We start from the raw sequence: 22,247 nt of genomic DNA, 5'->3' as shown, positions 1-22,247 counted from the left end.
GCAGCTGCTCCACTGAGAGGGCAGAAGTGCAGAGTTTCACCTCCCTCCCTTACTTAGGGATTCCCCAGAGGAAGCACCTATCCTCACCAAGAGCTTTCCTGAGACTGTGAGGGCCTCCTTGACTCCAGATGATGCAAGGGGTTGTTAGATTGGAAGAGAAGCAGGATCTGCTGAGGCGTTTGCTCTTGGAACCATAGCTTGTAGCCATTTTGACTGACAGTGTCTTGTCTTTTACTGACTTAGTGAAAAAACGCCGTGTATCTTCAAAAGGCCATGATACACACAAGGGGAAGCCAGTGAAGACGGGAAGCCCTACGTTCATTCGAGAGCTTCGGAGTAGGACCTTTGACAGGTGAGGACCCCGTACTCCAAGGGCCAGTGAATGCCAGGGCTCTGGGAAGCTGGGGCCCATCTCTTCCCAGTTTTCCCACTGGCTGTCGCACTGGGTACCTCCACCATCTGGGGATGTCTGCAGGGTTCTGTGAGTTCCCTCTGGGGAGGGATCTTCTGTTTTAGTAAGTTTCTGAGAAACATTGCTAGAGTTTCATTTGATGTGCAGAGTACATTAAGGTCCACTTGTAGAAACTTTTGGTAGATAGGCAGTTTTCGCCTCAGTCAGGAGAGGATATTTACATGCACCCAGGGAATGCTATAACTAGAAGGAGTCTTAAAAATCAGAAAGTTTAATTCTCTCATTGTAGAGAAGATGAAACTCTTTGGAAAAAAATTTTTTTTGAGTAGTCATGTATTTCTTTTAAAATCAAGAAAAAATTTTTTTCTTTTAGAAAATTAAGATGGGCTTATTAAATAAATTACTTGAATTGAGCAAAAATAGTGTTAGAAAAATTAATGAATAAAGCATTCTCTTTTGCTTAGTTTTTAATTCATTTGACCTTTTCCAGCTTTCCTATAATTGAAGTGTTATTTAGGATTATAAGTGTTTCTTCAACTTAATAAATTTTGTTTTATTTATTTAAAGGCAGTGAGTCTCCTTTCTACCCCAGACCCCTCAGGTCCCTTCTCCAGAGTCAACCAATTTCTTGTGCATTCTTTCAGAAATAGTTTTTGCTTATACAAACATATGTGTGTGTGTGTGTGTGTGTGTGTGTGTGTGTGTCCCCTTGTTTATTAAAAAACACAAACACTTATTGTTCTACATCTTGCTTTTTTTAAAATCTAAATTATGGAGATCAATCCATAACAGCATATACAGATGTTCTTCATTCTTTTTCATGGATGTTTAGTACTCCACTGTATGGATGTATAATTTATTTAACCAGTCCTCTGTTGATGAATATTTAAATCAATTCTAGTATTTTGCTATTAGAAAAAAAATGCGCAGTGAATGTCTTTGTACTTAGGTTTTTGCATATGTGGGTGAGTATATGTGTAGATTTACTACCTAAAAATGAAATTGCTAGGTCGAAGGGTATGTGCTTTAAAAATGTTTATAAATATTGCCAGATTGTTTTCAAAGTGGCCACACTATTTCATACTCCCACTAGACAATGTGTGAGGGTACCTGTTTTCCTATATCCTGGCCAACACTGTTTATTATCAAACTTTTTTGCCTTTCTGATAAGATAAAAAATGAGATTTCATTGTTTCCACTTGCATTTCTTTAGTTATGAAGGAAGCATGTCTGTTATCCTACATTTATAAGTCATCTTTATTTCTTTCTCTGTTAACTGCCTTCTCAACATTGTTTAACAGTTTTTCTGTTGGGTTACTGCCTATTTCATACTGATTTGTAATAGCTTTCCTTGCAGAAAATTTTAATTTTTACTTAAATTTACTATTACTATTTATAATGATTACTGGGCCTTGTCTCTCCGATAATTTTTCTACTACTCTATGGCCTTATTTTTTCTAATTTGATCTTTGTTCCATCTAGAATTACTTAAAGAGTGAGATAGACTTTGATCTTAATATTTTTCCAGATGTTTGTCCCAACACAATTTGTCAAATAGCCAGTCTTTTCTCCAGCATGATTTTAAGAAAACCAGAAACTCCTGTTTTCTAGTTAACGAAGTATGTGTGTCAAGAGAGTGGCTATAAAAATTGTTTTTGTTTTTTAAATCAGTCTTTTCTCTTTATTTGCCAGTGTTTAAAATGGGGTAGTGCTGCTCTGGGTTAGAGTAATTTAGCTAAACTTGTCAGGTATGTCTTTTCTTCCTGGGCAGGCTGTTGAGTGATTTCTTCCTTTGTCATCTAGAGAAGAGCACCATATTGACAGGCTATCCTGGATTTAGCTTACCACCTCTGCCAGTGACCTGGCTTCTTGCCTTCGATAGGTCATTTCTTCCCTGGCAGGTGAAGTTTATGCCACTCATTAGTTGCCAGCCAACATTAGGTCCCCTCAGGAAGACCCCACCCTTTGGGTGAGTGACAGCATCCAGTGAGGCCTTCAGTAGCAGGGCCTCTAGGGTTCAGGCTTTCTCTCATGTGGCCCACAGCTCAGATGAAGTGATTCTGAAGCCCACTGGAAGTCAGCTGACCGTGGAATTCCTGGAAGAGAATAGCTTCAGTGTGCCCATCCTGGTCTTGAAGAAGGATGGATTGGGGATGACGCTGCCCTCACCATCATTCACTGTGAGGGATGTGGAACACTATGTTGGTAAGCACCACAGACCCTCTTAACTGTGACATTGTTCACTCTCATCAAAACGTATGACCCTTCCCCTCCAGTCTACGTTTTGCATTTCCTTTCTAGCCATCTTGGGAATTTGAGGTGAAGTGCCTTGCCCAGAGTCATTCTTTTTTTTTTTTTTTGCGGTACACGGGCCTCTCACTGTTGTGGTCTCTCCTGTTGAGGAGCACAGGCTCTGGACGCGCAGGCTCAGCGGCCATGGCTCATGGGCCCAGCCACTCCACGGCATGTAGGATCTTCCCGGACCGGGGCACGAACCCATGTCCCCTGCATCAGCAGGCAGACTCTCAACCACTGCACCACCAGGGAAGCCCCCCAGAGTCTTCTTAGGCAAAGCTGGAACCAAAATCCTAGCCTACCCTTCCTTTTCCTCCTAACACACCACAAAACCCCAGGCTGAGCCCCATCTTTTACCTGGGGAATTCCAAGGATTGTTATGGCCTCTCTGTCCTCTGTTGAGATGAGAAAGCCTTTGATTTTTGCCCTCACATGCTAGTTGTGTTCTGGACATGAGTTTTGGGGGATAGGAAGAGAAGTGAGGAAGCAGGGCCCAGGCAGGTGGATAGTACTGTGAGTGAGACTATGTGTCAGGCAGTTCTGTTGCCTTAGCAGGCCTGGACCTGGCACATAGGTCTAAGTAGAGTGTGAGGAATACCTACCCCCACTTCCCATTTATGCACATACAAATACAGTGAGAAGTTTTCAGTGTAAGGTCATTTTAGGGACTGGTTAGGGGATGTGAGAGTCTTCTCTGATCTCTGGGACTTGGTGCAGAATCCATCTCTTTACTCCAGGTTCTGACAAAGAGATTGATGTGATTGATGTGACCCGCCAGGCCGACTGCAAGATGAAGCTTGGTGATTTTGTGAAATATTATTATAGCGGGAAGAGGGAAAAAGTCCTCAATGTCATTAGTTTGGAATTCTCTGATACCAGGTAAGAGGGAGAGGGGTAAGTAAAAAGCCTCACAAAGTGCCTAGGACTTGTGATATACTGAGTGTATATTGGTGTTCCTTTCCCTTCTTCCCGGTGGTTTCTTCCTTTGGGATGAGGAGCTGGTTTATACTTTCTAGGGTAGCTGCTCACATTATAACAACCAAATCATATTTCTCCTTTACAATTTCTAGCATAGGATAGATTATACAGTAGCTATTTTAATTTTTGTTTCCTTCAAGATTTAGGACAGCTTTCTTAGACCTTTTTTTGGTGTTTAGATTGTGGCATGGTCACCGTTTAACTCCCAGGATAGGTCCTCTGTCCCAGGTAAACACTTCTTTACCTGGAACTGAGCCCTGAGAGGTTTCTCTAATTGTTCCTCATAAAGAAGACACTACAACATGGGGACAGTACAATACTGTTATACACCATGTGCCAAGTGAGTGGGCCCGGGTGTGGAGATTCTGAGCATTTAGTGGAGGAAATGATCACCTTTGACTGGGGAGGGCTATGGAGCTGGGACTTGGGAATTCCAGAGCTGAGTGGAATGAGGATGCTGACTGGACTTACAAAAATAAGTGTCCTGTGTGCTCTTTGGGATTCTGTGGAGAGAACTTCTTTCTCCTATCTGAGTCTCACTGGGATGGGGGCATTTTATTCAGGCTTCAACCTTCAATTCCCAATCAGCTGACATCTGCTCTCCACCCCTTCCTTGATAGGCTTTCTAACTTTGTGGAGACACCCAAGATTGTTCGGAAGCTCTCATGGGTGGAGAACTTGTGGCCAGAGGAGTGTATCTTTGAGAGGCCCAACGTGCAGAAGTACTGCCTCATGAGCGTGCGGGATAGTTATACAGACTTTCACATTGACTTTGGTGGCACGTCGGTCTGGTACCATGTGCTCAAGGTAAGAATGGCTATGGCTTCTGAAGACAGCCAGGCCTTGGGCCTCCCTGTTTGTTTCAGTTGGCAGCATAAAGACAGGCTGCTAAGGCCTACCTGCATCCCATATTCTCTTTGGGTGACATTTCAATATAACTGCTCTATCAGGGTTGGGTACTGAGTGGATATGCCATATAAATTGTCTCTACTTTACAGTTTTGATGGTTAACTTTTATTTTTTTTTAATAACAGCAGATGCCTAAGGTTTTCTCTGACTGTTATCTTAATTGAACCAATCTGTACTCCTACCGCTATGTATGGAAATGTCCATATTTACTGCAGACATTTCTGGTAACATGAGAAATTCCCTCTCCCCTCCAAGTTTATTGAGTTATAATTTGTATACCATAACGTTCACCTGTTTTAAGTGTATAGTTTGATGATTTTTGACAATTGTATAAATAGTTGCATGGCTGCCACCACCATCAAGATAGAGCACGTATGAGATGGTTTTTTTTAATGTCAGCCTTTCTATAGTTTCCCTTTTAGTGGTCGTTACAATTTTAAAATTAGCATATTGATTGTCAGTGACTACAAAGGATTTTTGAGGTCTGGAAAATAAATTTCTTAAGTAAGTTTTATTGTTCTCCACCACTGTTCATGCTATTTAGCTTTCTTATCAGAAACGCCAAGGAAAGAGCAGAAAACTTGGATATGGCTCTTGTCCAAATGATCACAAATCTTGAGCTAGTTGTTTTCATTGGTTTATCATGAAGAAATTGGAGTGTGTAAATGAAAGTGCTATTATGCAAATGTTAGATTTAACTTTTTTATTTTTAAATAGTTTCTTTTTCATAGAAAAATTGCAAAAATAATAGGAAGATTTCCTGTGTGCCCTTCGCTCAGATTCCCATGTTACTATTTTATTATACTCTTTCTTTCTCTGAAGCAAACATAATAAAATGGTTTTATATAAATATTTTTTCTGAAACACCTGAGTAGTTTCAGACAAGGTGTCCCTTTATCTCGTAATAATTCATTGTGTATTTCTTAAAAACAAGGGTATTCTCTTATATAACCACAGTATAGTTATCAAAATCAGAAAATTAATATTGATATAATACTGTTATCTAATCTACAGATCTGATTCAAATTTCTCTAATTGTACAGTAAATAATTTCTAGTAGATAATTTTCTACATTGAAATGTATTATGAAATATTGGTTAAACTAATCAAGCTATGGGTTGGGGATATTTTTGTGCTAGTGGGTTTTTTTCTTTTCTGCCAAATTATCTATCTGGTGATTATCTAGGCAAAACATAGTTAGGAAATAATATGTTCTTCCAACAGATAATCATCCGACATATAATCTTACAGAAGTCCTTGGGTGATTACTGAACTTTTAAACTTTTATTAGCTTTGATTGCAGGTGTGAGAAGGAATGCTCTCTGTAAATGGCATTTAAAGGCAAATTCAATTTTCTTCTCATTAGTAATGTGGCCTTAAATTCTCCTAGGGCTAGTAATATTGATCTACTCATCTATAGAGGCCATTTTTCATTTGGCATTGCATCTAAAATAGGAGCCTTTGGTGTACATTTGTCTTAAGTTGACAATTTTGTTTGAAATGTCCTTTCCAAATTGTTTTTGTCAGTTTTATAGAAGCTTAAAAGTACAAAGTGCAAAAGGGCTTCTGAAGTTTTCCACATATATATATAAATGATCCTTGGACAGAAGGAATTCTAGCATACTACATGGTCTTGGAACATGAGAGAGAGAATATTCTTTTGGAGACTCCCAGAAGACTTCTCTGGAAACCCTTGATATTTTTGACATGTCAATCTTTCTTTGTTTCAGGGTGAGAAGATCTTCTACCTGATCCGCCCAACAAATGCCAACCTGACTCTCTTTGAGTGCTGGAGCAGCTCCTCTAACCAGAATGAGATGTTCTTTGGGGACCAGGTGGACAAGTGCTACAAGTGTTCTGTGAAGCAAGGACAGACACTTTTCATTCCTACAGGTCTTCCCTGGGCTCCTCTGGGAGGGTTTGAGGAAGGTGGGAAGAGGAAGAGAGCTTGTGGCACTGGAACCAACCCCTTCCCATAATGTGTTGATCTGATTATGTGAGATATCCCTCTCATATCAGTTGAAGGCTCAGAAGTGGACATCAAGAAAATTCGAGTGGTGGCCAGTGGGCAGTGTGGTTTCTTGGGGAGGTCCAGGAGGAAGTTGATAGCTCCTTTGCACTGGACTGATGTCAACTTGGTGGACAGATAGAAAACAGGACTCTTAGCCCCATGACTCTAGAGATAGTGACTGAGAGACTGGCATTGTAGACTATAAGTCAGAATGACCTGGGTGGGGGTAGGGTTTTTTTTTTCCCAAAACAATAAAGGCCTAGGCTTCACCCCTAGAATTATGAAATCGTTGGTCTGGCGTGGGATCTGAGTGTATTTATTTTGAAAAAGTCCCCATAGTTGTCTCAATTTGGGGAAAGTTGACATCTTTAGTATGTTGAATCTTCCATGAACACATATGTCTTTCCATTGATTTAGATTTTTCTTGACTTTCTAATTTCTTAATTCCTTGATTTCAGAATTAGTGTTAAATTTTCTCAGAATGTTCAATAGAATTCTCTACTGCAGCCACATGGACCTGGAGATTTCCTTTTTGGGAAGTTTTTAATTAACATTCAATTTCTTTAAACCTGTATTAGGCTATTCAAATTATCTATTTCATATTGAGTGAATTGTAAGTTTGTGCTTTTCGAGCAATTGGTCCATCTTATCTAAGTTGTCAAATTTATGTGTGTAGAGATAGTATTTCTTTATTATTCTTTTGATATCTTCCAAGTCTCTAGTGCTACCCTGTGTTTCATTCCTGATGTTAGTAATTTGTGCTTTCTCTTTTATTGTGTGTTAGTCTTAATGGAAGTTTGTCAATTTTGTTGAACTTTTTAAAGAATCACTTTTTGTTTCACTGATTTTCTCTGTTGTCTTTCTGTTTTCAATTTCATTGATTTCTGCTTTTATCTTTGTTTTTCCTTCTTTCTGCTTGCTTTGGGTTTATTTTGCTTTCCTTTTCCTGATCTTGAGATGAGAGCTTAGATTATTGATTTCAGACTTTTCTTCTTTTTTTATAATAAATTTATTTTATTTATTTATTTTTGGCTGCATTGGGTCTTCATTGCTGCGGATGGGCTTTCTCTAGTTGCGGCGAGTGGGGATTACTCCATTGTGGTGCACAGGCTTCTCATCACAGTGGCTTCTCTTGTTGCAGAGCACGGGCTCTTGGTGTGCGGGCTTCAGTAGTTGTAGCACGTGGGCCCAGTAGTTGTGGCTCGTGGGCTCTAGAGCACAGGCTCCATAGTTGTGGCGCATGGGCTTAGTTGCTCCACAGTATGTGGGATCTTCCTGGACCAGGGCTCGAACCTGTGTCCCCTGCATTGGCAGGTGGATTCTTAACTACTGCGCCACCAGGGAAGCCCTTTTCTTCTTTTTTTTAATATAAGCATTTAGTGCTATAAATTCCCCCCTTAGCACTGATTTAGCTGTGTCACATATTTTGATATGTTGTATTTTCATTTTGTTAAATGTGCCTTTAAAAAAATTGAGATATAGTGCACATACCATAAAAATTACCATGTTAAAGGGTACAATTCAGTTTTTAAAAAAATATTCTTGAAGTTGTGCAAACATCACCACTATCTAATACCAGAAAGTTTTCTTCACTTCAAAAAGAAACCCTGTACCTATTAGCAGTCACTCCCCATTCCTTCTTCCCCCCCAGCCCCTGTCAACCCCACTTCTGTACTTTTCTCTGTGTATGAATTTGCCTTTTCTGAATATTTCATGTAAATGGAATCATGCAATATGTGGTCTTTTATGTCTGGCTTCTTTCACCCAACATAATATTTTCAAGGTTCATCCATGTTCTCAGTACTTCATTCTTTAAATGGCTGAATAATAATTCCATTGTATGGATATACCATATTTTGTTTATCCATTCATCATTTTATAGACATTTGGGTTGTTTTCACTTTTTGCCTATTATGAATAGTGTTGCTATGAACATTCATGTACAAGTTATTGTGTTAACATATATTTTCAATTCTCTTGGGTATATCTACCTAGGAGAGGAATTGCTGAGTCATCTATATGGTAACTCTGTGTTTAACTTCCTGAGGAATTGCCAGACTGTTTTCTAAAGCAGCTGCATTTTCCACCAACGATTTATGAGGGTCTCAATTTTTCCACATCCTACCCAACAGTTGTTTGTGCCTGTCTTTATGATTATAGCCATCCTAGTGGGTGTGAAGTTGTAGCTCACTGAGATTTTAATTTGTGCTTCTCTAATGGCTATTGATTTTGAACATCTTTCCATGCACTTATTGTATGTTTATATATCTTTTTTTGAAGAAATATCTATTCAAAACTTCTGCCCATTTATTTATTTATTTATTTACTTGATTGTGCCAAGTCTTAGTTGAGGCAAGCAGGCTCCTTAGTTGCGGCACACGAGCTCCTTAGTTGTGGCATGTGAACTCTTAGTTGCGGCATGCATGTGACATCTAGTTCCCTGGGCAGGGATCAAACCCAGGCCCCCTGCATTGGGGGTGTGGAGTCTTATCCTCTGTGCCACCAGGGAAGTCCCTGCCCATTCCTTAATTAGGTGATTTGTCTTTCTATTGTTGAGTTGTAAGAATTCTTTAAATATTTTGGTTTAGACCTTTATCAGATGTGTGATTTGCAAATACTTTCTCTCATTCTGGAGGTTGACTTTTTACTTTCTTGTTGTTCTGTGAAGCCCAAGAGTCCCGTTTATCTGTTTTTTTTCTTTGCTTGTGCTTTTGGTGTCATATCTAAGAAACAATTGCCTAATTCAAGGTCATGAAGATTAACACCTGTGTTTTCTTCTGAGTTTTCTTTTTAGTTCTTACATTTATGTCTTTCATCCATTTCAAGTTAATTTTTGTATATGGTGTGAGATATGGGTCCAATTTCATTCTTTTGCATGTGGATGTCCAGATGTCCCAGAACAATTTGAAAAGACCATTCTTTCCCCCATTGAATTGTCTTGACACCTTTGTCAAAAATCAGTTGACCATAGGCCATGTATTGGTTTATTTCTGGACTTTGAATTCTATTCCATTGATCTGTATGTCTGTCTTTATGACAGTATCACACTGTCTCAGTTATTGTACACTTGTAGTAAGTTTTGAAATTGGGAAGTGTCAGCCTTCCTGGGCCCCTTGAATTTCCATATGAAGTTTTCAGCTTCAGGTTTTATATAGATTTTTTTTTTAGTGTTAGCTCTAGTTTTATGTATATATGTATATATATATAGATATATATGTATATGTACATAGACATATACACATATATCTATGTATGTGTACATATATAAATAAATATGTATATGTGTATATATGTATATATGTACATACATATCTATATGTGTATATTTATATATACATATATATCTATCTTATGACAGTCTACTGGTACTGACATTTTACCAGTTTGAAGAAAGAGTTGAAACCTTACCTCTTTTCACATCTCTTTACCCTTACCATATGTAATGTATTTGTCTTAAATATTTCCTCTGCATACATTAGAGCTACATCACATAGTGTTTTAATTTTTGTTTCAGCTGTCAAACATAATTCAGAATATCCAAGAGCAGGAAAGTCTATTGTATTTACCTGTATTTTTACTCTTCCATTGTTCTTCCTTCCTGGTGTTCCAAGATTCCTTCTCTTATCATTTCCTCTCTGTTTAGAGTTTCAGGGTAGATCTGCTGGCAACAGATTCTCTTAGTTTTCCTTCATCTGTAAATGTCTTGATTTCCCTTTCACTCTTGAAGGATAGTTTTGCTGGGTATAGAAATCTGGGTTGATATTTTCTTTCAGCACTTGAATGTTGTGCTGCTTCCTTCTGGCTTCTGTGGTTTCTGATAAGATTTTGGCTACCCTTTAAATTGTTTTTTTCCCTGTATGTGTCATTTCTTGCTACTTCCAATATTTTTTCTTTTTTATTTAGTTTTTCAGCAGTTTGACTATCATGTGTCTTGGTATGGATTTCTTTGGGTTTATACTGTATATGTTCATCAAGCTTCTTGAATGTGTAGGCTTATGTCTTTTGCCATATTAGTGAAATTTTTAGATATTATTTCTTCAAATACCTTTTCATTCCCTCACTCTAACTTTTCTTCTGGGTCTTTGATTATACAAATGTAACACATTTGGTAACCTGTAACACAGGTTCCTGAGGGTTTTTTTTCTGTCCCATTGCATGGTTCTTTATTTTTTTGTCTTTTTTATTTTTACTGGCATATAGTTGATTTACAGTGATTCAGGTGTACAGCAAAAAGAGACTCAGTTATATATATAGTATCTATCTTTTTTCAGATTATTTTCTATTATAGGTTATTACAAGATATTGAATATAGTTCCCTGTGCTATACAGTAGGTCCTTGTTGGGTTCCTGAGTTTATTTTTCTCTCAGTCTATTTCTTCTCTCTTGTTCATATTGGGTGCTTTCTATTGTTCTGTTTTCAAATTCTCTGATTCTTTTCTCCATTGTCTCCATTCTTCTGTTGAGTCCATTGTTTCATTATATATTTCAGATGTAGTATTTTTTAGTTCTATAATTTGTACTTGTTTCTTATTTATAGCTTCTCTTTCTTTTGTTTGTTTGTTTCCAGCATGCTTGTAATTGTTCGTTGAAGCATTTTTATGATGACTCCTTTAAAACTCGTGTTATATAATTCTAACATCTTTGTCGAACATTATATTGTATAATTCTGGATTTTCTTTTCTGTTACTCAGATCTGTTTGTCTATTCATATATCAGTATCATATTGATTTGATTACATTGGTTTTATAGAATGTTTAATATATGATGAGGCAAGTCATGCCCCCCTCCTCCTACCCCCATACCCATCTGCTTTTCTCTTTTATAGTTTTCTATTCCCATGCATTTATTCACCCATCTTTGAATTCTTTGCTGGGTCTCACATGATGTTTTTTTTTTGTACACTGGGCACTTGGTAACTGGTGAATTGAATTTGTCTACCAGAGATTTGAGTTGGATTCATTTGCATCTTGGTAGAAATTCCCACAAACTGGGTGCAATCTACTGAGTTCCACAAGCATTTCATGTCTACTGTCTGCCCCAACATTGGGCTAGGTGCTAGAGATAGAATATGGATAGGCTCTTCAGTACTAATAGACACAATAGAGATATTCACCAGAAGTTTTGGGAGCACAGAGAAGAGCACTTAGTCTGGCCAGAGGTTTGTGAAAATCTTCTCAGAAGAGTGACACCTGAAGAGTAAATAGAGACTGACCAAGGAAAGAAAGGCAGGAAAGCGCTCTCAGATAAAGGGAAAGGCATAATAAACAAAGCAAAGATGTGTGAAGCAGTTTATGGATACTGGAGCCTAAAGACCAAGGGCTGGGAGCAGATGAAGCTGAAAAGGTTGGCAGGCTGAACTTACTTCAGAGGCAACTGGGGACTACTGAAGATTTATTTGTTTATTTAATTTCTAATGAAATATTTCAGATGTAGCAAGAGATATAAAGAATAATATAATGAACATTTATGTGTTTATAACTCAACTAAAAATATAACATATTACAAACATATTTGAAGCCTTGTATATACCTCTCCTCAATTACATTCCCATTCTGCCCTCTCAGAGCTAGCTGTTGTCCTGAAGTTGATGATATCATTCTCATGCATTTTTATCCCTTTATTACATAGGTATGCCTTAGTAAGCAGTATATAGTATTGTTTTACATGTTTTTGAATGTTATATAAATGGAATCAGATGTATTTTTCTCAACTTTTTTCTCTGAACATTATGATTGTGAGATCCATGTTGATACATGTGGCTATTGTTCATTCATTTCACTTGCTTTCTAGTATTCCATTGTATGAGTATACAGCAGTTTATCTATTCTTCTGTGGATGTACATTTCATTGAAGAGTTTCAAGCAGGAGGTGACATGGGCAGATTTGCATTTCAGATATATCACTTAGGGTTGAGATGTGGAGGATGGACTTCAGAGGTTGAGATTGGTGTGGAGCAGTGGTTTACAAACACTTTGGACTCTGGACCTGTTTATACCCTTAAATATTATTGAGGACCCCAAAGAGCTTTTATTTATGTGGTTTATATTTATTAATATTTACCATATTATAAATTAAAACTGAGAATTTAAATATATTTATTAGTTCATTGAGGAAAAAACAAGAATAAACCCATTACATGTTAGCATAAGTAATAATTTTTATGAAAAATAACTATTTTCAAACTAAAAAAATTTAGTGAAAAGATTGACATTTACATTTCTGCAAATCTTTTTAATATTCGGGTTAGCAGAAAACTTCTGTGTCCTCAAATCTGCTTCTGTGTGTTGTGATATCATGTCATGTACCCCTTGAAAAACTCCACTGTATACTGAGGGTTAAAAAGACAAATAACATCTTATTATCATGAACATAGTTTTGACCATGCATATGCTCTGAAAGAGTCTCAAGGAGCCCCAGGATTCCCTGGATCACACCTTAAAGAACCACTGGTGTTAGAGGAGCCAGTTTGTAGGCTGTTTCAAATAGCATAGGTGAGAGATAATGATGGATCTGAACCAAGCCATTAGTAGGATGGATGGATGAAGAAGGGGAGATGAATATGAGAGAGATGTAAGAAGAAAAATCAGAAGGTCCCAGAAGGCAGTATAGGGTCAAGGGCAAGGAAAATAATTTAGTTTCAACTAGGTACATCCTTCACAACCAACCTGTGAAGTGGATATTTAGATATAGAAAACGGCAAGATTTGAACCCAGGTCTGTCTAACACAAAAACTCTTTGTTTTACCTAGCGCAGAGTTAGAAGGGGTAGTCATGGCAAGGAGGTGATGCCTTTCTTAGCAATAAGAGAGAGGGTGGGTGAGGCAACAAAGAGATTTTGAAGTGCAGAGAAGGGAAGTAGAAGGAGTTTATTAACCCCCAGGTTGGTCCAGTTCAGGGTTATAATGATGGCAGACTTGGCTAGGATGGGCGTTGGGAGAGTGGAGGAAGCTAGAATGTTCTGAATTACTGCCAGGCTGGCTGGTCTAAGGAGTTGTGTTTGAGCTGAGTGGGCAGTGGTGATGTCCAAAGAAGAAAGGCCCTCTGCCAGCTATGTTTTTTGCCTTGTTACACTGCAGGATGGATCCATGCTGTGCTGACCCCCGTGGACTGCCTTGCCTTTGGAGGGAACTTCTTACACAGCCTTAACATTGAAATGCAGCTCAAGTGAGTCCTGAAGCTCTGGTGATCCCGAATTGGCCATTCCCATCTGCTAGAGTCCTCGAGTTCTCCAGTATTGTGAGGAGTGCAGCATAGAAGGGAGGCAAGATGATCAGAAAGGAATGGATACTGGTTTCTGATGATGTTCAGTCTGAAGATGAATACCTCTTCCTCACTTAGTAGTTATGTGAATTTTGTCAAGTCACATAAACTTTGAGCCCAAGTTTCCTAACCCATAGAGTAAGGTCTTAGAGGGTAGTTGTGAGGATTAGAGATAATAGATACAGAGCATCCAGAGCAATACCTGATACATAGTAGGTGCCCAGTAAACAGGGTCCTTGTTATCATTGTTATTGTTGTGCCTACTTCCTCCAGAGCCTATGAGATTGAGAAGCGGTTGAGCACAGCAGACCTCTTCAAGTTCCCCAACTTTGAGACCATCTGTTGGTATGTGGGAAAGCATATCCTGGACATCTTTCGAGGTATGGAGCCCTTTGCCAACTGTCCTTTTTGCCCTGCTGCCCTGACCATGTGTGTGTGCACATGTGCACATAACCATCACCTCAAATCAAGATACAGTACCCATCACCACAAAGATCTTTGTAGTGTTACCCCTTTATAACCTCACCCACTCTCTCCCCCTGAACTATCCATAACTTCAGGAAACCACTGATCTCTTTTTCATCTCTGTAATTTTGTCATTTCAAGAATGCTATAAAAATGGAATCAAAGGATGCGATCTTTTGAAATTGGCTTTTTTACTAATCGTAATGTAGGGTAGGGCATGGATTTTAACTTTTTTATTTAGCAAAGGGGACTGAGAAAATTGGATCACAGTGAAATTATTCCTATTTCCTGCCAATTAAAATAAGAAACTCAATCGGTATAGTGTCAGAGTTCCCTGGACGTGCTTCCCCTGGGGACAAGGCCCAGTCCTGACTACCCATCATTGGTTTGGTTCCTGGGTATCAGCCCAGGTAGAAGCCAACCTGCTGGGTTTCCTCTTTCCTGGTCTGCTTGGAAATAGAGTGGCTCCCTTACTCAGACCTGAGATTCTTCAAGGTGACTTGGCCAGGAAAAGTTACAAAGAACCTCAGAAGCCAATGAGTACACTCTCTTATGAAGTACCTCAAGCCCTTATTCTGCCATCTAGACAGACCATCACTTAAATGTTCATTCAGAGGCTGGATGACTAACTGCTTATTATTTTCTGTTCTGAACAGCTTAGTTCAGTAGAAAATTCTTTATTGAGCCTAAATCTGGATGTTTGTTATAACCTCCTCCTGGAGTAACTCAGAACAAGGCATTAATGGCTCTTCAGATCTGTGTAGGTGGCAGTTGTCCTCCTGAGTGTTCACATTTTGAAACCCAAGAGGCAGAGTAGTGTAGAAGGAGCACAGGCCTCAGATTTAGACAGATGAGGTTTCAGTCTTGGCTTTGGCACTTACCAGATGTGGCCTTTGGTTGTCTCTTTGCCTCTCTGAGCCTCATTTCCTGAACTATAAAATGAAGATAATGATATCTGGCTTATAGGGTTGGGTATAGGATTAAATGAAATAGTAGACGTCAAGGTAGTCATAAAATGAACACCATTATAAGAACTGAGATATGGAGTTGGGCTCAGAACCTTGAGCATTTTCTCTGGTTGCCTGAAAAAAACTAACAAGTCCTTCACTTCCCTGCATGGCTTCTTTGACACTCTACCTTCCTCTTTCCCCCTTTAGGTTTGCGAGAAAACAGGAGACACCCTGCCTCCTACCTGGTCCATGGTGGTAAAGCCCTGAACTTGGCCTTTAGAGCCTGGACAAGGAAAGAAGTAAATATACTTATTTCTCTACCTACTTTAGAGGTCTACTCTCAGCAGGGACTGGCTTTGGGAAGATCCTCTGGGGACGTGGAGGAAACTAGGGAGGTTTGTGGGCTCCTAGGATTAGAGTAGAGGACTGGGCTAGGACTCCTTGGATTATATTTTTAAACCTTTCTTTCTGATTATGAAAAGTAATACCTGCTTACTGTAGAGAATTAGAAAAATACAGAAGAGTGTAAAGAAGGAAAAACTTCACCTGCAATTTTAACTCAGAGGGAATAAACATTAACATTTGGGTATACTTTCTTTTGTTTTTTTAATATTCATTTTTAAAACATGATTGCTCTCACCCTGTACATATAATTTTGTATCTGAATTGGTTGGCTTATCTTAATTTTTCTGTGTCACCAGAGTTCTCCACAAACATTAATAGTTACATGATATTATTTTGCAGGGATGTACCATCCTTACCTAACCACTTGTTTATTGTTGCTTATTTATTTATTTGGGGGATAGTTCTAGAAAATCATGCAGTAAATAGCTGTTTGCATCAGTCTTTGTTTCTCATCTCTTGATTGTTTCTTCAGGATAGATTTTTAGAAGAGTGATCACTAGATCAAAGTATGTGAAAAAATGTAAGACTCTTGATGCATACTGCCAAAATGGCTTTTTAGGAATATACCAATATCCATCTATCCAATTGAATACTAAACAGCTATAAAAGAGATTAAGAAAGCTCTCTATGTACTGATTTGGAAAGATCTCCAGAATTTATCATGTAAAAGTGTAGAACTGTGTGTATAGTGTGCTACCTTATGTGTAAAAGGGGGGAAAAGAAGAATTATATTTGTATGTGCTTGTATTTGACTGAAGACACAATCTGGAGGGATGCAGAAGAAACTAATAAAAGTGGTTACCTGTTGGGGTGGGCTAGGGGAGCTGATGGCAGGGTCAGATAGATACTGAGGCTTTTCAATATATATCTTTCTATATTGTTTGATTTTTGAACTATGTGAATGGATTACCTACTCAAAATGTTGAATTTATTTAAAAACCAATTTTAAGAAATGCAAAAAAAGGAAATATCAATATATTCTTTTATGCTTCTGATACTCTTTGTAGATTCCTTCCCCTGCATACAGTAGCTGAGGAAACTTTTCAGCCACTGCAGGCTTAAATGTGCACAATCTCCCCATTTCCTGTTGACAGCCTTCCCCCCAGATATCCTTGGACTTCATGTTTTGGGCCTTCTTTTGCTCCCTGGACTCAACTGCACCTGGGCCTTAGCCTTCGATTCTGTTTTGCCACATCCCTCAGGTGTGGCTACCTTGGGTTTCATCTCTGACTCTGCATCCACACTGACCCTCCCACGAAGTGAACTTCAGAGTGACTCTGTCCCAGGAACACCAAAAGGGAGGGAGGTGGGTAGGTCCTAAGCACTCATGTCCTGAGCCAGGATGGCCTCAGGGACCAAAGGATGGCCCCAACAGTGTGACCAAAGGGAGCTGGAAGAGAGTAGGACACAGAACTGAGGAGCCACACTCATGGGAGAAGTCTTTTGTGAAGTGCAGACAACTTCTCTTTTGTGAAGAGAAGCAGTTGCTCCTTCACCCTTCCAGAGCCCCTGGGCTGGGAGGAGGGAGCTGTCAAGGTTATCCAGCTGGGTCACATGGGTTCTCAGCCCCCATCACTGCCCAGCCACCAAAATAAATTCCAGATGGATTAAAAGAGTTAAAGGAATCAAACCATGGGAAGCAAGGAGGAAATGCTGAGGAATTTTTATCAGTCCTCTGGATACAGAATTCAAGTCAAAACTGGTGGAAGAAGTCACAGAGGAAAAGTTTGAGCTGTCTGTCTGCATAGAGATGTATTGATAAATAAGATTGCAAATGAATTAAAAGAGAGACAATCAACAGGTCTCTCCCTGGGTTGCTGTTGGGCTAGCTGTGGGCTTGTAGCTGCTCAACATTGAGTTCTGTCCTCACAAGTGGAGAGGCTGGATTGTCCCCAGGGATCTTGCTGAGGTTCTTGACTTTCTGAGGGGTGTGGTTCAAGCCACAACTAAGTTCCTCACACCTCTTGACACTGTCCTTTATCAGGTATATGTTTTGCAAATATTTCCTCCCAGTCAGTGGTTTGTCTTAACAGTGTTTTTCTAAGAGAAGTTTTTATTTTTTAATAAGTCTAATTTATCAGTTTTTTCTTTTATGGTTCATACTTTTTATATCCTAAGAAATCTTTGCCTAACCCAAGGTCCCAATGATTTTCTCCTCTGTTTCCTTCTAAAAGGTTTATAGTTTTAGATTTGACATTTAGGTCTGTGATCCATTTTGAGTCTGTGTGTGTGTCTGGTGCAAGATATGGAATGAAGTTCTTTTTTTGCATATGGATATCTGATCAGTCTAGTACCATTTGTTAAAGAGACTACCCTTTCTCCATTGAATTGCCTTGGTAACTTTGTTGAAAATCAGTTCATTTATGTGTGGATCTATTCCTCATGCCTTTTGTTTGACAGGCTCTGCCAGACCACGAGGATGAGATCCCAGAGACAGTGCGGACCGTACAGCTCATTAAAGATCTGGCTAGGGAGATTCGCCTGGTGGAAGTAAGAAGCATGGGAGCAGGGGAGGCGTTTGGGAAGGGCTCAAGGCTCAAGTGGCAGGTCAGGCTTTTGCAGTTGGCATGAGAGCTCAGGGGAAGGATTGGGAAGACCCCACCAAGGACCCTATTCATTCATTCATTTATTCATTCATTCAGATAATTATTATGTGCCTCAAGCGTGCCACATGTTGGGCTAGGTGCTTAGGATACATAAATAATACAGTGCCTGCCCACAAAGAACTCACAATCTAGTAGAGGAACCTGGGCAAAGTTAACCTGTCTAAGCCTCAGTTTCCTCATGTCTAAAGTGGGGATAACTAATAACTACTGAGGGATTATTAAGAAGATTGAGTAAGATAATACAGGTTGAGCACTAAGTATAGGGCTTGGCACACAGTAGGTGCTCAGTAAATTCTGCTGGTGGGTCATGGTGGTCGTGGGTGGCAGAGGTCATAGTAGTAGTAGTAGTAGTTGTTGTTATTAATATTTTGACTCAGTCTCTACATTCTACAAAATGACAGTTCTCCCGGGTTGAAGATGATTACAAAGCCATGTTTCAACAGGTGGCATATACCACGAGACAGTAAGGTGCAGTGGTAAGAGACTCAGAGAAACTTGGGTTCTGGTTCCTGCTCTGTCATTTGCAAGCCTTTCAGAGCCTCAGTATCCTTATCTGTAAAGTGGGGATAACACCACCTTTTCACAGTTTTGTTATGATTAAGAGCTAATGTATATAGAGCCCCTCGCACAGTGCCTGGCAGAGTAAGTACTCGATAAATGTGAGCCATTGTTATTAATAGACTGCAGCAAAGAGAGAACTCAGTGTGGGCTGGTGAAGTAGCAAAGGCACCAGAGGAGAATTGGACTTGAGGAAGTTTCAACTTTCCTTTAGCTCAGAAGCTGTAAGGTTCCATTTAGTGCCCAGGATATAGGCACTAAATCTGTGCTGAAGGGTGGTCAGAGTGAGCTACTATGAAGTTGGGGTTCTAGCCTCACCTCTTGCAGCATGTTTCACTGCCTACACCATAGTTTACATTGTCCACCTCCTACCTCATTTTCCACCACTTCCATCTGTCAGAATCCTTCAGGGTTTTAGGCCTACCTTTTCTCTGGCTCTTCCCACTTAAACGAGTTTTATATACACAGAACTTTGGGCTGGTTGGAAGAGGACTTAAGAGATGGATCATATATTTTTCATTGGCTTTCAAATGTTTTGAAGCAATGAAATCCTTTTTTTCAAATGAAATCTTAATGTGGAAGCTCAATATATACAACCAATCAAAGCATAACTGCTATGAATAAGATGAAGGTGGGAGGCTAGTAGCAGAATTAGGACTAGAACTGCTCTCCTCCTCTCAAATCCTGTGGTCCTTAGAGTTGGAACCACACATTTTAGTACTCAGTTATTTTCTGTCTCATGTCAGCTGCACTTGGAGTCTTTTCCTTTCCGGTTTTGACAGTAGTGCTGAGCTTTTCCTCTGCTCGTCTTCTCCTTACTCGTCAATGGCTAGGTAAAGAAATGCCACCCAGTAAATTCTTGATGACTTATTGTGCCAAAACTAGGGTGTGCATAAGTGCATATGTGGAGCATCTTTAAGCCCCTTCATGGCAGTACCGCCAGTGCCATAAACAGACCTCTGCTCTTAGTGCAGAGTGAACCCTTGAGTAATCTCTAACCCCCTCATGTACTAACACTCTTGTAGGATATCTTCCAACAGAACGTTGGGAAGACAAGCAATATCTTTGGGCTGCAGAGGATCTTCCCAGCCGGCTCCATTCCCTTAACCAGGCCAGCCCATTCCACTTCAGTATCCATGTCCAGGCTGTCACTGCCCTCCAAAAGTGGTTCAAAGAAGAAAGGCCTGAAGCCCAAGGAATTCTTCAAGAAGGCAGAGCGAAAGGGCAAGGAGAGCTCAGCCTTGGGGCCTGCTGGCCAATTGAGCTATAATCTCATGGACACATACAGTCATCAGGCACTGAAGACAGGCTGTTCCCAGAAAGCAAAGGTGGGTGCTGGCCCTTGGGTTCAGCCCAACCCTTTTGGGTCCCTTGGAAGAGCAGGGTATAAAAAGGATAGGCTCTCCTGTCCTCCCACCTCCCTTAGGGCCCCTGGTGTTTGGCTACCAGTCCCACTCATTTAACAGACATTTATTGAGATCTTGTCTATGCTGGGCACTGTGATAGGTGCTGTGGACATAACCCTCAAGAGGCTGACAGGCTAGTGAGAAAGATAGGCATAAAAAGAAATGAGTGCAATGAAGCGTTGTGGATGCCACGATCAAGGGTATGTGTGGGACCCTGAGACACGGGAGGGGATGATTCTATCTGGGTAGGGGCGATGGTCAGGAGCTCTTCTCAGTAAACATGACACTTGAGATGAATCTTGAAATGCTGGGATGGGAATGACATTTGAGAGCATGGTATAGGAGTGGCAGGTTGGAGTCTTGAACAGGTTCTTGAGAAAAGCCCTCCTCCAGGGCTCCACCTTGCTTCAAGATTGTGGTGCCCTCCATAAGCATGTGAAGATACTCCACCTCTTTTTAGGGAACATGTTTTGCAAGATGGATAGGTTTCCCCTGAACCAGCCATACATTCTCAGCCTTCTGCTCCTGTGATCATTTGGGTTGGGGGTGGGGGGACAGCATAGCAGAAGGCCTTGGTTCAGGTGGTTTTGACAGTGAACTCAACCAGTGAAACCAGAGGGAACTGGTCATTCTGATTCACATGGGAGTTCCAGACAGGTGACAACTGAGCCTCCTCCTCCTACAGTTCAACATCACTGGTACCTGCTTGAATGACTCAGATGATGACTCGCCAGACTTGGACCTTGATGGGAATGAGGGCCCGCTGGCCCTGTTGATGTCTAATGGCAGGTGAGGTGGGGAGAAGAAGCAGAGATGCTGGGTGTTGGTGGCAATATGCCACTAAGACAAGGCATGGAATTGGGACCTGGGGCTGGGACATGGGTGAGGGAGGGACTGTGCTTGGGGAAATAACCAGATATTATCAGATAACATTCCTTAGTACAGAGAACCATGGTAGTGTTGGGGGTGGGAAGGGGGAGAGGTCTGGAACTAATTGGCAATCCTGAGAAAAATCTTATATAAGTTCTAGAAATTTCAGCAAGTCAGTGGATCAGAACTGTTGGTGGGAATAGGAGGTAGTACAGCATACTGGTTAAGAGCATTAGTTTTTTATATACCTTTTGCAATTCAGTTTTTAGGAACTTATTTTGCAGAAATATTTGCACAGGTGTGTAAAGAGAAATATTTAGTAGTCACCGTATCATTGTAATAGTAAGCAATTGGAAACGTTCATCAATAAAGGTTGGATAAATAAATTATGGTACATCTATGGAATAGAATGCTGTGTAACTGAAAAAGAATGAGTTTACTATCTATTGACGTGAAAAGATTTCCAAGATATATTTTAAGTGAAAAAATCAGGTTGCAAGATAATATATAGGAATAGTTCATTTTAATTTTTTAAAAAAGCACGTATGCACATATGTGTGTGTGTGTGTGTAAAAAAAAGCAACATACAGACCTTTTCCTTTAACCTTTTTGAAGAGGTTTAAAATTTAATTTATGTGGTTTAAAATTCAAAAAGTGTGAAAGAATACATAGTGAAAAATTTTGCTCCCACTCCTCTCTGTTCCCCAGTTCCCCTCCGCATGGAAAACCAGTGTCAACGATTTCCTTCCAGAGATGTTTATACACATCCATGCAAATAAATATATTTGTCACATATTTTATACTTGTCACACCGAACTTGTAACAGTAGTTATCTCTAGAAAGTAGAATAGGGGAAGCAAGAGAGGAAATTTTCACTTCAAAAGCATTTGAATTTTATACAGTGAGCACATATTACTTTTCTTAAAATAATTTTTTTTTTTCCGGTACGCGGGCCTCTCCCGTTGCGGAGCACAGGCTCTGGACGCGCAGGCTCAGCAGCCATGGCTCACGGGCCCAGCCGCTCCGCAGCATGTGGGATCTTCCCGGACCAGAGCACGAACCCATGTCCCCTGCATTGGCAGGCGGACTCTCAACAACTGTGCCACCAGGGAAACCCTAAAAT

The 22,247-nt window shown here is 40.0% G+C and overlaps 1 protein-coding gene across 1 annotated transcript in view; it reads left to right on the top strand.

Annotated features, from left to right (window-relative positions):
* PHF8 (PHD finger protein 8) overlaps window positions 1-22,247 on the top strand; it is a 94,932-nt gene that overhangs the window by 22,382 nt on the left and 50,303 nt on the right. The window contains exons 3-13 of the mRNA XM_082864611.1: window positions 244-352; window positions 2,457-2,617; window positions 3,445-3,586; window positions 4,306-4,492; window positions 6,325-6,487; window positions 13,681-13,768; window positions 14,138-14,244; window positions 15,487-15,578; window positions 18,085-18,174; window positions 19,874-20,176; window positions 20,940-21,043. Coding sequence (XP_082720737.1) covers window positions 244-352; window positions 2,457-2,617; window positions 3,445-3,586; window positions 4,306-4,492; window positions 6,325-6,487; window positions 13,681-13,768; window positions 14,138-14,244; window positions 15,487-15,578; window positions 18,085-18,174; window positions 19,874-20,176; window positions 20,940-21,043 — 1,546 coding nt within the window. The remainder of the gene's footprint in view (window positions 1-243; window positions 353-2,456; window positions 2,618-3,444; window positions 3,587-4,305; window positions 4,493-6,324; window positions 6,488-13,680; window positions 13,769-14,137; window positions 14,245-15,486; window positions 15,579-18,084; window positions 18,175-19,873; window positions 20,177-20,939; window positions 21,044-22,247) is intronic.

This window comes from Leucopleurus acutus (assembly GCF_964270905.1).
Source record: "Leucopleurus acutus genome assembly, chromosome: X".
Lineage (NCBI taxonomy): Eukaryota > Metazoa > Chordata > Mammalia > Artiodactyla > Delphinidae > Leucopleurus > Leucopleurus acutus.
The sequence above is the reverse complement of the archived record's forward strand: the minus strand, read 5'-3'. Positions and strand labels throughout refer to the sequence as shown.